Below are 14,305 nucleotides of genomic sequence, written 5' to 3' on the forward strand. Positions count from 1 at the left end.
ATGCCAGAGGACTTTTGATAACCCTTTGAAGTGTCATCTTCTTTACAAAAGGACTAACTATTTTCTATAGCCTCTATACAACAGGCACCACACTGTGGGCACACAGCAAAGACAAGACCCAGCAAAATCAATATTACAAATATTCAAGATGCAATAACAAAATGTAATACCTGTTAGGACAGAAAATTCCTAGGACCTTATTAATTATAATGGGACATGGGTAAATACGTATTAGGAAATTAATTTTCATCAAACGTGTAGAATATAGGGATAAGAGTTGAAACCTCAAACAGTTAACAATATATACAGATTAAAATTGATGGCAAAGAGTAAATAATTTTGGCACAATTCAGGATTACTTGATTCTTAGTAGTACCTCAGGTAGAAGATCTCCGGATGTTTAAATCAGGTAGTATTTTAGAAATTGATACAGGCAGTAACATATAATGTAATTTACATATATGATAGAATACCTTACACCTTAATAAGCTTCTTTTAAGAATTCTTTAAGTAGAAATAACTCAAATTTTATGCTGTTACCTAATTTCATCTGAAAATTTGGCCAAATTTCCCCATAATTACTCATGAAAACAGACTTACAACAGAAGCTAGCTCAGATAGTATTACTTCATTTAAAGGGGCTGCACATACTCTTCAGAGCATCTAAACCTTCTACCTTTTAAAAGGTCTGAACACCAAAATGAGAAACAATTCTTCAAACACATCTAGTCCCTTCTCAAATTTTCTTCAAATTTTTACTTCTATTTCCTTGGCCTATATTATTTCAAGTTATTTTCATACAATCAAACTTTCAAACCATCCTCAAAACAGTTTCCACGTTATAATTTTTGTTAGTTGTGTTTGTATTAACACATTAGTCCTTGCTGTTGCTGTGGATTCATTAATGTAATTTGCCGAGTCAATGGCACATTGGATTAGAAATCAAATATTAGTTTGTTAAAGGAGCAGTGTTACATACGAAGAGATCCTGGTACAGATTAAATAAATGAATGCCTACTTTTATACTCTTAAGGGAAAAAGTAGAAACTAAAAGAATCTGAAAATCTCAACTATGCCTCACCCATGTCATAGAAATAATACACCTTCTCAGAGAGAAACCACTCCACACTCTTAGAGATGAAGTAAAGTTCCTTACTAAATAGAGCTCCTGGTTGACTGTGGCTAATGCCCAAATAAGAGTCAACAACCAAAAGATTTCATTAGCTTATATCCACCTTAGGCTTATGCATTTTATATATGCTGCTGTCATCCTTAAATCTCTTTTGGGTCCTGACCCCAGGTTACATTTTGAACAATTCAAACAGAGACAGGAGACTGCAAGTCTGACCACTTAGGCAGATAGGAAATTTATACAGCGAAGATACTGCATATTGCCAGAATTATTTTAAGTATGCCAGTGTTGTTCTTTTTCAAATAGTTGTTACTGGGGAATCATCTTGTGCACCTGGCAGAATTATATTTTCCTGGTAAGAGCACAGGGGATTAATGGCAGACCTGGACTTACTTAATGATGGTTTAACCCTATGCTGCCTCCCACCCTCAGCTGCCCCTTAGAGATATATCTTTGGTATAGGATCAATGTGACTAATGGCTGGTTTTAAGTCAGTGCTATCTCCTTTGTTATGAGAATCAGAGTCTAATGACTGATCAATCCTGATGAGTAAACATTTATATACTACTACCCTAAATTTTGTGTATACTTATCTTTGGGGTGTTTAGGAGGCAGTGCTCCTTTAGCTAAATTCCACATGTGTAACTTAATGTTTCCTAAGCAAATTTATTAGTAAGTCCTTTATAATACCAATTCTATCACTTCAGCTTCTTCTACATAACCCATTCCATAAATTAAATTCTTCTTGGTGCTTTGTAGTGTGTTTGGGGAGAGCAGGTTGGAGGGGCAATTAGTCTGTCAAACGAATCAAAAAATTTTCTTAATAAAAAAAAAATGAAGCCTGTTTCCTCCAAAACACTTGGTTTCAGCACACAGTTTTAAAAACATAGGCTCATCTTACTAAGAAATTACTCAAAATAATTTAGTTCAGGGAATAAAAAAACCCTCCTATGTGAAATGGTTGTAGTATCTTGAAACATGAAGTTCTAAGTGGAAAAGGTGCTGAGAAGGAAGGGAGAAATAGCTCAAAGCTGAAGAGTGGTTTAACTAGAAACACAATGCATCAGAAAAAAAAAGATCCTGGTACTAACAATCCACCAGTTTTCTGAAAAGTAGATCAAAGACCATGAGAGAGGAGACTGCCATCATAAAAGAACACAGACACATTCTCAGTCCGCATGACAAAGCATGAACAAAGTAGAATGATGTTCAGAAAAAGATGAATCGCCTACAAGTTCACAGACAAGGAAATCTGCAATGAAGCAGCAGAATGAACTGTAGCATAAGCAAACATCACTCCTATCAAGGTTCTTCACTACATATGGTGGAGCTTGTCTGATGAAGATATTAAGAACAAAGAACACAACCTTGAAGACAATATTAGCTGTCCATGATAATGAAGGCATCTCAAGTAAGCCTTAGTTATAGCAAGCGTTTCAAATACATTAATTACTAAATTACTGGAAATGTGTAAATATATAAAATCACTATCATTCCATCTTCAAATAAGAGTTTTTAAATAGTTATCTTGAAAAAATTCTTCTGTACTAATCTGATAGAAATATATTTACGATAAATACAGTTGGTTTAATTGAGTGGTGGTGACACACACCTTTAATCCCAGTATTTGGGAGGTATAGGCAAGTGGATCTCTGTGAGTTCAAGGCCAGTCTGGTCTACAAAGCAAGTTTCAGGAGCCAAGGCTACACAGAAGGATACAGTCTCAAAAAAACAAAATAAAATAAATAATAAAACAAAATTAAAAATACAGGTGGGTGTGTGGTTCATGCTTTCAATCCCAATACTTAGGAGGCAGAGGCAGAGGCCTCTGTTGAGTATGAGGCCAGCCTAGTCCACAAAGAGAGTTCTAGGCCAGCTAGAGCTACATAGTAAGACCCTGTCTCAAAAAAATATATATATACACACATTCTGTCTCTCTCTCACACACATACATTCTCATTCTCATTCTCATTCTCATTCTCATTCTCATTCTCTCTCTCTCTCTCTCTCTCACACACACACACACACACACACACACACACACACACACACACACAAAATTCGGTCATCTTTCAGGTAAAGTGATCATAACATCTGAAGTTATAAATGCCAAACATCTGTTAGATAACAGGTCAACACTGTTTCTTCATAATCATATTCCCAATGAAATCACAGCACTTTCTCTAGTTTGTTTCAAGACAAGCATATGTTGCTAAGCTCAGTGGAAAGCAATGCTAAAGAGTCTGCAAACATAAGCTTTAATTCTTGAACTTGTTACATTCAACACAATCACAGTTTACTTGAAGCTCTAACATGCTGTTGGTGATAAAAAAAAAACTAGAGGAAAAATAGTTAAGAGTATGGGCTTTGCATAATGGGATTAAAATGAAACTTAACACACAAATTTAGTAATGCTGGCAAACAGTAGAAAGAGTGATTAATAAACTTCACTTAGACTATTCAGCAGTAATGATATAAGTCAATAATATAGTACTGTATGGTCATAAAATCTTTAAAAGAGCAATTAGCTTAAAATTTTACAAGTAGTTTTGACAGTCATTTCAGTACTCTATAATGGAAAGAAATATATTAAAAAACAGGTTTTAATAGTATTAAATGGGTATTGGCTGACATATAGAAAGTTTCTCATTTTTAAATGTTCTTTGTTTAATATGCCTAATTTTTATTTTGTTTTGAATTGACATATATTACTTATTTAAATTTACTGTTACAATATGATGTTTCAATACATATATATGTTGTATAATAATTAAGGTAATTAGCATATCCATTGTCTTATTCATTATCTTCATTGTAAGGATATTTTAAATACTTTTATCGTTATTTTGATATATATGAAACATTATTAGAAATAGTCACTCCACTGTGCTGCTGTTCTAGAATACCAGAATGCTACTATGTAACTCTGTTTCTGTACCCACTAACCAATTTCTCCTTCAACATCCTTTAGCTCTATATTCCCTGGAGTCTGATAAGCACTATTTTCCTCTGCTTCTATGAAATATACTTTTCTAGCTTCTACATGTGTGTGTGAACAGGTAGTATTCTTTTTCGTATGTGTGCCTTATTTCACTTAATATATTATATTCCAGGCTTATCCTTGTAACTTGTAAATGACAGAAATGTATTCTTTTCATCATTCTCTTGTGTACTTATATCACATCAGTATTGATTTACCTGTTGGTAGACAAGAAGCAGCTTATTAATAAAATAATTAGGTAAATGTTTTCCCCAAACTTAGTGTTTTAAGGAAGAAAGAGTTCATGTTCAAAAGTTCAAAAAGGCCTAAGAACAAATTACCAATATTAAAGTTGACATTAGTTAAAAACAATTATAGTAAAATATATTATCTATCAAATAATGAATTAGAAAATATATAAAATTTCACTGTTACTATAATTTTAATCACAAAAGCAGGCTCCAGGAATTGTAGAAATCCTGTCATCTCTGTATAAGCCAATGTTTAAGTTTTCTTAACTAAAATAAAATAGTGTCTGTAGGAATAGAATGACTATTAAGTAGTTCCTTGATTAGTTGATTTTAAAAAAAAGCTAACCACTATTCAGTGTGATGTTGTAAGTCTTTGCAAGTTAGCACTTAACTGCTAGTTCTTAAGATCAAAGTTCCCATATTCAAAGAAGAAAAAACTGTCAAGCTTGCTTTAACAGAATTCGAGAAGCTCAGATTACTTTTCTATGTAATTCAATAAAAGAAGACTACTGTATAAAAATAAGTCAAATGCTGTATAAAATCACTGAAATGAATAAAGCAAAATTAAAGTAAATAAAATTATGAAACAAGTTAAGGCATATATATTTTCAAATGTAATACTATTCCACATCATTTGCCTATATAGAAGGCTTTTGTTAAATAATTCTACTTTGTAAAATTTACCTGTTTTATTTTCCACTTACTCCCACACCACGCCTTACACAACAGCTTCTTCTGATGCTAAGTTTTACATGTCTATACCACTGACTTCATGAGCCCTTCTCTAACTCTACATGAGCATCTACCAACAAGAAAAATAAGATCCGAAAACATCTTACCCCTGATATGAGAAACACTTTACAGAAGTCCAAAACTGGTAGAATCTGCAGAAAGCTGGCAGCTTCCAGAGTATCTTGAAGGTTGTCCATGTTGAGAGACAGTTTCGAAGTATAGATGAAATCAATAATTTTCCTTAGACCTACTCTGCTCACGCCATGAAGCTTAATGCACATTAACTCTTGTTCTTTCATGCCACCTTAAATGAAAAGAGAGTCAATTCAATGATGGTGGATAACTAAGGTCAAACTCACTTCTGCTGCTAATTAGATGCATTAAAATCAAGGGAAAGTCTTATTTCAATAAGCATCCATTCCACAGTTGGGCTTTTGCACATTTTTACAGTTAAAAGAGCACTTGAAGAAAATTCTCTCTATACTAATGAAGATCATATATGATGCAAATGCTTTCAAATGTTCTCCTGTCACTTCCTATCTTTTGACAGAGTAAAGACCATATTATAGGAATACAGAGTCTCTGATATTAAAAAAAGAAAGACTATGAAGTACAAGGGATGGTACAAAACATGCTTTGATTTCCCATGACAGAGCAGCAGCACACACAACCACACAGATTGGTAAATATTTCTTTTGAAGGTATTTTTTAATAACATACAGTGAAATACTGGATTTTGGATTAGAAATAATAATACTACAATAATTAAACAGGGCTTTCCCCTAATGTCTTAATGTGAACGCAGGGTGTCAAAAGGCAACGTACCTGTGAACATAGCTTTGAAGTAGTCACTAGCAGATGCCATCATGACCCTGTGCACAGGGTAGGCATCATCTGTATCACCGGGCATCAGGGTCACATCACAAAGCAGTCCTTCATGCCGAAGCTGGTCAAAGCCCTGTAACAAGCACATGAGTTGAGCCAGGAATCAAGGGAAAAAGAACATCACAACCCCTGTGTGCTAAGCTTCTGTTTAGAGGTCTAGTCTATTTTGAAAACAGAGCCAAAAGAGTGCTCAAAAAGAATAAAAACTGCTGTGTTGATCTCTGTATACATTTTACAGCACACAAAAAATAGAACTTAGGCTAATTTACATTAAGAACAAAGAAGGGAAGTATGTAAATTCATTTATTTATACATGTATTTACCCTACTTGGAGAAAAAAATGATAATTTACACTTGTTTTCCCCATGCATTAAAAAAGCCCCTTCAACCTTCCAGAACTGCTTTCCATAATCACCTGGATAGTACTGCTATAGAACTTTAAGAGAATCTTTTGCATTTTGATGGCTTTTTCCCACTTGAGACAGAAAGGAGAAGATATCTGTCTATATCAAGTGCAATGCTGGAGTTCATCCTATCACCTGAATTGTTTATCCTCCTTAAAAATTAAGGATTGCTGCTGCTGTTTGGCCAATTATCTTTCAAGTCAGAGATTTAACTATCTTTGATAAAAGGAGTGTAGGGAGTCCCAACAGTAGGCTTAATTGTCTCCAAAGGCTTAAAGGATTAGCAGAGGATGAACAGGCTAGCCCCTGCAGTGGAGAGGAGAGACAGGTCCCAGTGAGAAGAATACCTGTTGATTAACTCCTTTGTCTGTACCCCAAACAGGGAGTTTGGTCTTGACAGGATTATGTATTGGATTTGTATATCTTTGCCAATGAAGGCATGTTTTTGTTCATAATTACGAAACTGTTCACAAATGTCCCCATTCCTCTGCAAACACAAACACTCCATACCCTAGCTCTGTAATTCACCCCTTAACTCTCTTATTCAGAAATGTAGATGAAAAACAGTAGCAGTGAATCTTGCCAAAGCAATGCCAACTTGGAGAAGCTGTTAAGACAAGAATTGACTCTTACTATTCACGTAAGGAGCAAAAAGTTCAGTAAGTTTATGGGAGGTGCTTTTAAATTTGGTAAGTATCTGTAAGTATAGAATGAGCACACTGCAGTGGGGGTAAGACTGTCAATCAGCTGATAAGGAGACACCCTTGGCTGGCACTGTTTGGGGACCAGTACCTTGGAATTCACCAGTGCTTTGGCATATCCTTTGTAGTAAATGTTCAAGTTAGGATATGCACAAAACCCCATTTCACTTAGAAGCTGTCAATTAGTACTTTAAAGTCATGTAAGCATGGTGGGGAGAACATAGCTTTTTGTCATATTAATTAGGAACTAGAAACAGCTTCTCCCAAGAATGAAAGGGAATGTGCTTAAGGCGCTTGCTGTGAAAGAATATAAAGGTTGAAAATGAGAGGAAAAACGGAAGTAAGTAAGCCTAGTGTTTAGGAACAAAAGGTTGGATACAGTGGAATGGCTTGTTTTCCCTTTCTTCCTCAAATAAATTTGAGGTTAAAAATTATTGCTATACACCTTTTAAAAGTCAAAACACATAAGGATAAATTCAGGTATACTGGCACATGCCTACATAACAACAAAGAGCCTTGTATCTCAATGTGCAAGGACAAACTTCATTCTTAGAGGATGTAAACTCTCCCATGGTGACATACCACAGCACTCTGATGGTCTTAGAACTTTTGAAATTACAATTGATGCAACAATGAACTTCCTGTGGACAGATAGGCTCATTCCTTAACATCTGGACAGCTCAGCTCAGCTCAGCTAAGGTATCAAGAGACTTTATCCTCCTCACAAAGTAAATCATTGTGCATCTATTTACACAATCAAGAAAAACTCAACCCTTTCTTGGTATTTTGATGTCATGAAAGACCTTTGAAAGTGCCTTCAATCTATCTACTTTTTGTTCTCATTCTCATACTCTTTCCTTAATTGTTTTTTAAATTTGAGAATTTCATATGCAAGTACTGTATTTGCACTTTGTTTACGCCATTCCCTCCTGTTTTCCTTCCACCCACTCTCTCTCTTATATACATACACATACACACACACACATACACATACATACATACACACACACACACACACACACACACACACACACACACACACACATTGAGTCCATTTAGAGCAGTTTTGTGTTTAGGGCTGTACCACTTGGGACTGGATAATTTATTAGAGGACTTGTCCTTGGAGAAGACTCATTCTCTCTTCCAAAAGCCACTGATTGCTTGTAGCTCTTCACCTAGGGGTGGAGCCTTGTAAGCATTCCCCATCTACACTGTAATGTCAACTAATGTCATTATGCAGGTCTTGTTTAAACAACCATATTGTTGAGATTCATGGGTGCAGTTTTCCTGTCCTATGTAAGAGACACTATCTTAAAGTAGACTTTCAAGTCCTCTAGCTCTTACAATCTCAACCTTCCCACCCCCTCTTCTGTGATTTTCCCTGAGCCTCTGTTGTAAGGGTTGCCCTGTCGATGTGTCAATTAGGGATTGGCACCCTACAATCTCTTCTCTGCATTTTACCTGTTGTCTCACAATCTGTTCCTCTGATCAACTCTAGAAAAGATCTTAGAGATCATGCACAAAGTGTGTCCTTTCATTAAAACAATAATTTTCTCCACCCAATATTGTATTTATTCCTTTCATATAGTTTCTATAAATTTATGTTACCCACTGCTCTACACATAGAGTTCTGCTTTATGGACATTGCTTAGCTTCTAGTTAACTTTTAAGGATATCCTTGAAACTGCTTCCATTGATTTAAATTCACCTTTCTGTATTAGCACTTATCTTATTTCTCTATTATTTCATTTTTGCTGGGCCTTGGTTCTGATTTAAGAGGAACTTGTTTGTCCTCAGTTCCTGGATATCTACTTTTTTCCCCTCAATAAATCTCCCTTCATCTTTTTTATATTTCTTCTATATTGTTTTGGGACAAACAAATACTAAAATGTTTTAATCTTCTTGAAATTTAAATTAACCAGTATATCAAAACTTCAAATATTACAAAGAATCATGTCTATAAATACCCTAAAAGTAGAAGCAAATTAACTCAACCTAACAAATTTCATAATTATTCTATAAGAGAAAAGAAAGAGTCAATGTTACAAAATTCTAATATAAAAATAAGCAAAAATAACTTATTTTAAAAGTTGGTTGGATAGCAGTGCCATTCAAATGAAATATGAAAAATCAACTCTGATGTATAGTATGGTATTAAAAATAATGAGGCAAGTAAACATTTCCACCAACTTCTGCATTAGAAAGAATTTAGTAGTATTACAAATAATGTGATAACTATAATTTTGCAAAAAGAATGAGCAGAAACAGGAAACTCATCTTGACAAGAACAATAAAAATTACCAATAGAAAATATGTTTTACAAACAAGGATGTAAGATTTTAAGATCTGAAGAAGAAAAGGTTAAGTAATGAGTTTAATCTCTTAGTAGATATCACATATTTGATCAAAGCAATATGAGATTTTATTTTATGGGGCTGCTCTTCATTTGATTTGGAGGAAAGAGATATATAGGCTGGACATAAAATTTTATATTAATATGAAACACTGTTATCATTATGTACCACAGCTTGCACTTTCAAAACATCTAATAGCTCTCTATCACTATGCTATATCATAACTGCTGCTTTTCAAAGACTTCTCAAATCTGGCTCTAACCCAACTATATACCCATAAATTTTATGACTCTGTGTAATGTAACCCATCATATCAGGTTGTCCAACCCAGGCTTACTCCTTTTCCATTACTTTTTATTTATGCCATTCATTTTTAATTTTTTTTCATTTTACATACCAACCACAGTTCCTCCTTCCTCCCCTTTTCCTGCTCCCCCACCCCCATCCACTCCTCATAGGGGGTAAGGCCTCCCTTGGGGAGTCAACAAAGTCTGTATGTATCATATGGATGTCCTCCCTCCTTCAAAGCATAATTCAAATTTGACTGCCTTTATAAAGCTGTTACCAACCAAATCTCTCCTAAAACAGGCAGTTTTGCTCTGTGTGTCAAGATTAGCATTTAAATAAAGCTTAGAAAATTTTGTTTCCAGAAAAGGCAAAGAAAGTAGCAGATTTTTTCTTCATGTTACCTCCCAAAACACCTTAAAAACATGACAAACAATATAACAAGTACAGCTTTTTAAGACCAAAAGAGCAGCATTGGTGAAAGACAAGAAAAAGAATTAGATGAACTCATAATTGTCACAACACACTGTGTAGAAAGTTACAACGTGAGAACCCAGGCAAAATTCAGTTTGAAAAGACCAAGACAATTAAGTTTATAGGACAAAATATAAGGGAGATATACTTAGAGAGATGCCTTCTCACACCACTCCTTCCCCATCCCCCACCAGCCAGCCATCAAGGGCAAAGCAAGAACTTGGGTATCATGCCTTTTGTAAGTAGTCATCTAGCATAGAATGCATGATAGCCCATGAGGTAAGTGCTCACTTTTTCTCTAAATCTGTATCAAGGCATGGGTGTAGTTGTAGTATGTATATAGCACAGCAGGGAATGAAGCCTCAGCTTTTAGATAAAAGAGAGAGAGAGAGAGAGAGAGAGAGAGAGAGAGAGAGAGAGAGAGAGAGAGAGAGAGAGCGCGAGCGCGCCCTGGTTAAGTGGAAATAATTGGGAGGATGGTCAACATGAAGTATAGCCAAGAAATACCACAAAGAATCATACTGTAAAACACTATTCAAGAATTAAAAAGGGGACAAACTATTAACATACATGACAGAGTGAATGGATCTAAAAGACTAGACTATGAGAAGCTAATATCGGTATCTTATAGGTTATATTATAGTTTGGAGGGTTTTTTTTTTTTATCAACAGAAACAAAGTGACAGAAAATTGATTGTAGTTCCCAAGATTTAGGAAAAGGGACTACCAAGAGGTAATAAGAAATAAGTTGGAGTCATGTAATCATTCCATTTCATAATTTTGATGATTAAATGACATATTTGCAATGCACAGGCAAGTAAAAATCACTCTAACTGTATATTCCAATTTATAAAATAAGAAGATGGTAAAATATACTGACTTGACAGTAACTAAAACACAGCTGACATAAATAGAGTATCAGATAAAACAGATTGAAGAACAAAGACTATTAGCAGGGATAATGTGAGTCATTTTGTGACATGGGCATCAATTAAACAAGAGAATATAAAATCATTAATTTTTCTATGTTTAAGAGCAGAATTGCAAAATACATGAAGCCAAAACTTGAAGAGTTTTGTGACTAGAAATCTCCATGTTGGGGTACAGTGTCAGGTATTGACTCCAGAATTTTGTGCATGCTACCTACAGCATTGTTTTTGGTTTCTTGTTGTTTTTTTTCTTTACTGTCTTTTTTATGTGAAAGTATGTCATGTAGCCTAAGCTTCCAACTAGTTATGTGGGTGAAGTTGACCTTGAACTCATAACTTTCCTGCCTCTATTTCCTGTGTGATATTATCACAGATATGTAGTACCTTATCTAGTCCCAGGTATTACCTTAACACTCAAACCAGACAAATATAACTGAAGAACTACAACAGTAAAATCCATCAAGAGGTGTCCATCATGGCAGTACATGACTGTAATCCTAATACTTGTGCCTAGGAAGTTGAGGCCAGAGAATTGGGAGTTTGAGGTCAGCTTGAGCTACATAGAGAGACAATGATTCACAAAGTAAGAATAAAAACAAATCCATCAAGAGCATAGATATGCAATTAAGTCTTAACATGTCAAATTTAACAATACAAAAAGCAGTAGTATAGTATGGTCAAAGGGGAGGGCAGTCTCTCTAAGTAAAAGTAGGCTTTAGGAAAGCCATTCAAACTGCAGTGGTTTGCTAAGGTTGTTGATTTAAAAAAAAGTCACCGAATTCATAGACTAAAAGCTTTCCCTTAAACTCAAGAAGAAAACAATATGTACATGCTAATAACTTCTACTCAACACTTGTCTCCAGATATTTCCAGTGCAATAAGTCACGGGAAGAAATAAAAAACTGGAAGCACCCACATGGCAGCTCACAACTTTCTGTAACTCCAGTTCCAGGGGCTCTGACACCTTCTTCTCGCCTCCTCAGGCACCTGGCATGTATACAATACACATACATACATACATACATACATATATACATACATACATGCAGGTAAAACATGTATATACATAAAATAAACCTAAAAATTAAAGAAAATATTCAATTAAGAGGGTTAAGAAACCCTGTCTCAAAAAAAAGAGGGTTGGATACTTGAAGATACATATCAATTAGAAAATATAAGAATGGTTCATTGTACCCTACCATGGGGGATCTAAGAAGTACTTCCCCAGCAAAGATATATAATAAGTTCTTTCTATTCTGGCTGCCATGAAGGAACAGAAAATAAATGAAATGTATGACTTTGATAGAATCTTAGCAATCTAAATTACTTGAGCTATTTTATAACATGTAACTTTTAGTAATTATGTTTATGTTAGCATTTTTTTGAGACAGGGTTTCTCTATGCAACCTACAACCCTGGCTGCCCCAGAGCTTGCTCTGTAGACCAGGCTGGCCTCAAACTCACAGAGATCCACCTGCCTCTGTCTCCTGAGAGCTGGGATTAAAGGCATTCACTGACATGTTTGGCTCAACAATACATTTTTAAAAATGTTTCTCTTATAATTATAAAGTTTTGAAATGAGGTAAAGATCACCAACATGTCATGACCAAGAACCCAAACATCAACTTTAAAACTAACATTCCATGAAGCTAAACCAGTAGAAAGCATGACTCATTAATTTGCCTCAGCTTTTTAAACACCCCACTTTTAAACATTCTATTAGCTAGGTAATAACTGAAGGTTATAAAATTATATCTTACAGTAACTGTAGCACTAAAATTAGGCAGAGAAAATAAATAGCTAAAATAGAGAAAACATGGAAATATCAGAGTATTAGGCACTAGTCATGAGGATGGGAAAGTCTCAATGGAAGAACAGAAAAGTATTTTTAAGTGTCCGTGGGCTTAAGTATTACTAATATCCAAGAAATGGTTTATATTCAATGACAGAAGTATTCAACACCTAGCATGGATAGCTCCCATCTGGAGCCTTGTATCCTAGCTATGGTCTCTTTTTCCTAACAATGGGGCTACCAATGAAATGACAATTCACATTTTGACTCCTTGCTTTTGTTTTACTTACTTTTTTGGCAGATACAGAGAAGAACAGACAAGGAAGGAAATAATCTGTGTAATACTACTTTTTCTATCAAGAATAAAACCTACTATATTATTCATGTAAATTGTTAGCTTCTATTGATATATTTTTATAATTATGGCTAATGGGCAGTTCATATTTATAGAGCTTATATTTTAGAAGGTAAAACAGTTTAGAACAGAATTAGAATATAAATGCACATACAGGGTCAGAAAACCTGGGTCAAGTCCTAGTATGTGTCATCTAAATGGTTATATGAATTTTGGCAGTCCTCCTAACTTCTGTGATAGTCAGTCTCTACATATAAGGTGGATATAACAATTCTTGCCATCTCTGTTTTATTACATATTTTCAAGTATCAATGAAGCAAGATTATAAGTAAATGCATCATATATTGCCATCTAAAGTCATTCATTCCATAAATAATACCCATAAGAACAGCAAAAGCCATTAAGTGGTTTCTCTATGCCAAGTATTAGCCTAAGCTCTTTACACGCATTGCATCTTTTAATGATACTGACAATATTAAAAAAAAAGCTGGATATTTATGGAGAATACTCACATACCATAGCACTAGATAAAAGGCATACAGAAAGAACATGTTAGATTCCAGGTCTGGAGAATCTTTCTAAGAGATGATGTTCATTAAGGAATGAATTATGTGGGTATAGTAGAAGCCAGTAACTGCTTTAGTCACAAAATATCTTATATGGGAGAAAGAGATCAATGATTGTTAAGCTGCAGTTATATAGGAATGAATAAAGAGTTCTAGTGTGCTACTGCTTAAAAGGGTGCCTGTAGATAACAAGCACGTATCACAAAGTTTGAAAAGCTAGAACAAAGGACTTTTAAACTTTTTACCATAAAGAAATAGTAAATATTTGAGGAGACAAATATATTTAACCTTATTTAAACATCATACAACTTACCATGCACCCAAACATCATGCCATTCATTAATATGTGTACTTTTGTGTTTTATGTGTCAGGAAAACATAAATTTTAAAAAAATACCCACTTTCTAAATAGGGAAAAAAGCATGTTACCAAAAGGTACCATTTAAGATGAGTCATTATGAACAA

At 34.6% G+C, this 14,305-nt stretch overlaps 1 protein-coding gene across 3 annotated transcripts in view; it reads right to left on the minus strand.

Annotated features, from left to right (window-relative positions):
- Window positions 1–14,305, minus strand: part of Klhl13 (kelch like family member 13) — a 166,966-nt gene that overhangs the window by 10,763 nt on the left and 141,898 nt on the right. For all 3 annotated transcript variants that reach the window (XM_059250980.1, XM_059250978.1, XM_059250979.1), the window contains 2 exons: window positions 5,921–6,053; window positions 5,203–5,399 (listed from right to left, as the gene is read on the minus strand). In XM_059250980.1, the coding sequence (XP_059106963.1) occupies window positions 5,203–5,399; window positions 5,921–6,053 (330 nt within the window). The remainder of the gene's footprint in view (window positions 1–5,202; window positions 5,400–5,920; window positions 6,054–14,305) is intronic.

The sequence above is a fragment of the Peromyscus eremicus genome, chromosome X (genome assembly GCF_949786415.1).
Source record: "Peromyscus eremicus chromosome X, PerEre_H2_v1, whole genome shotgun sequence".
NCBI classification, from domain to species: Eukaryota; Metazoa; Chordata; class Mammalia; order Rodentia; family Cricetidae; genus Peromyscus; species Peromyscus eremicus.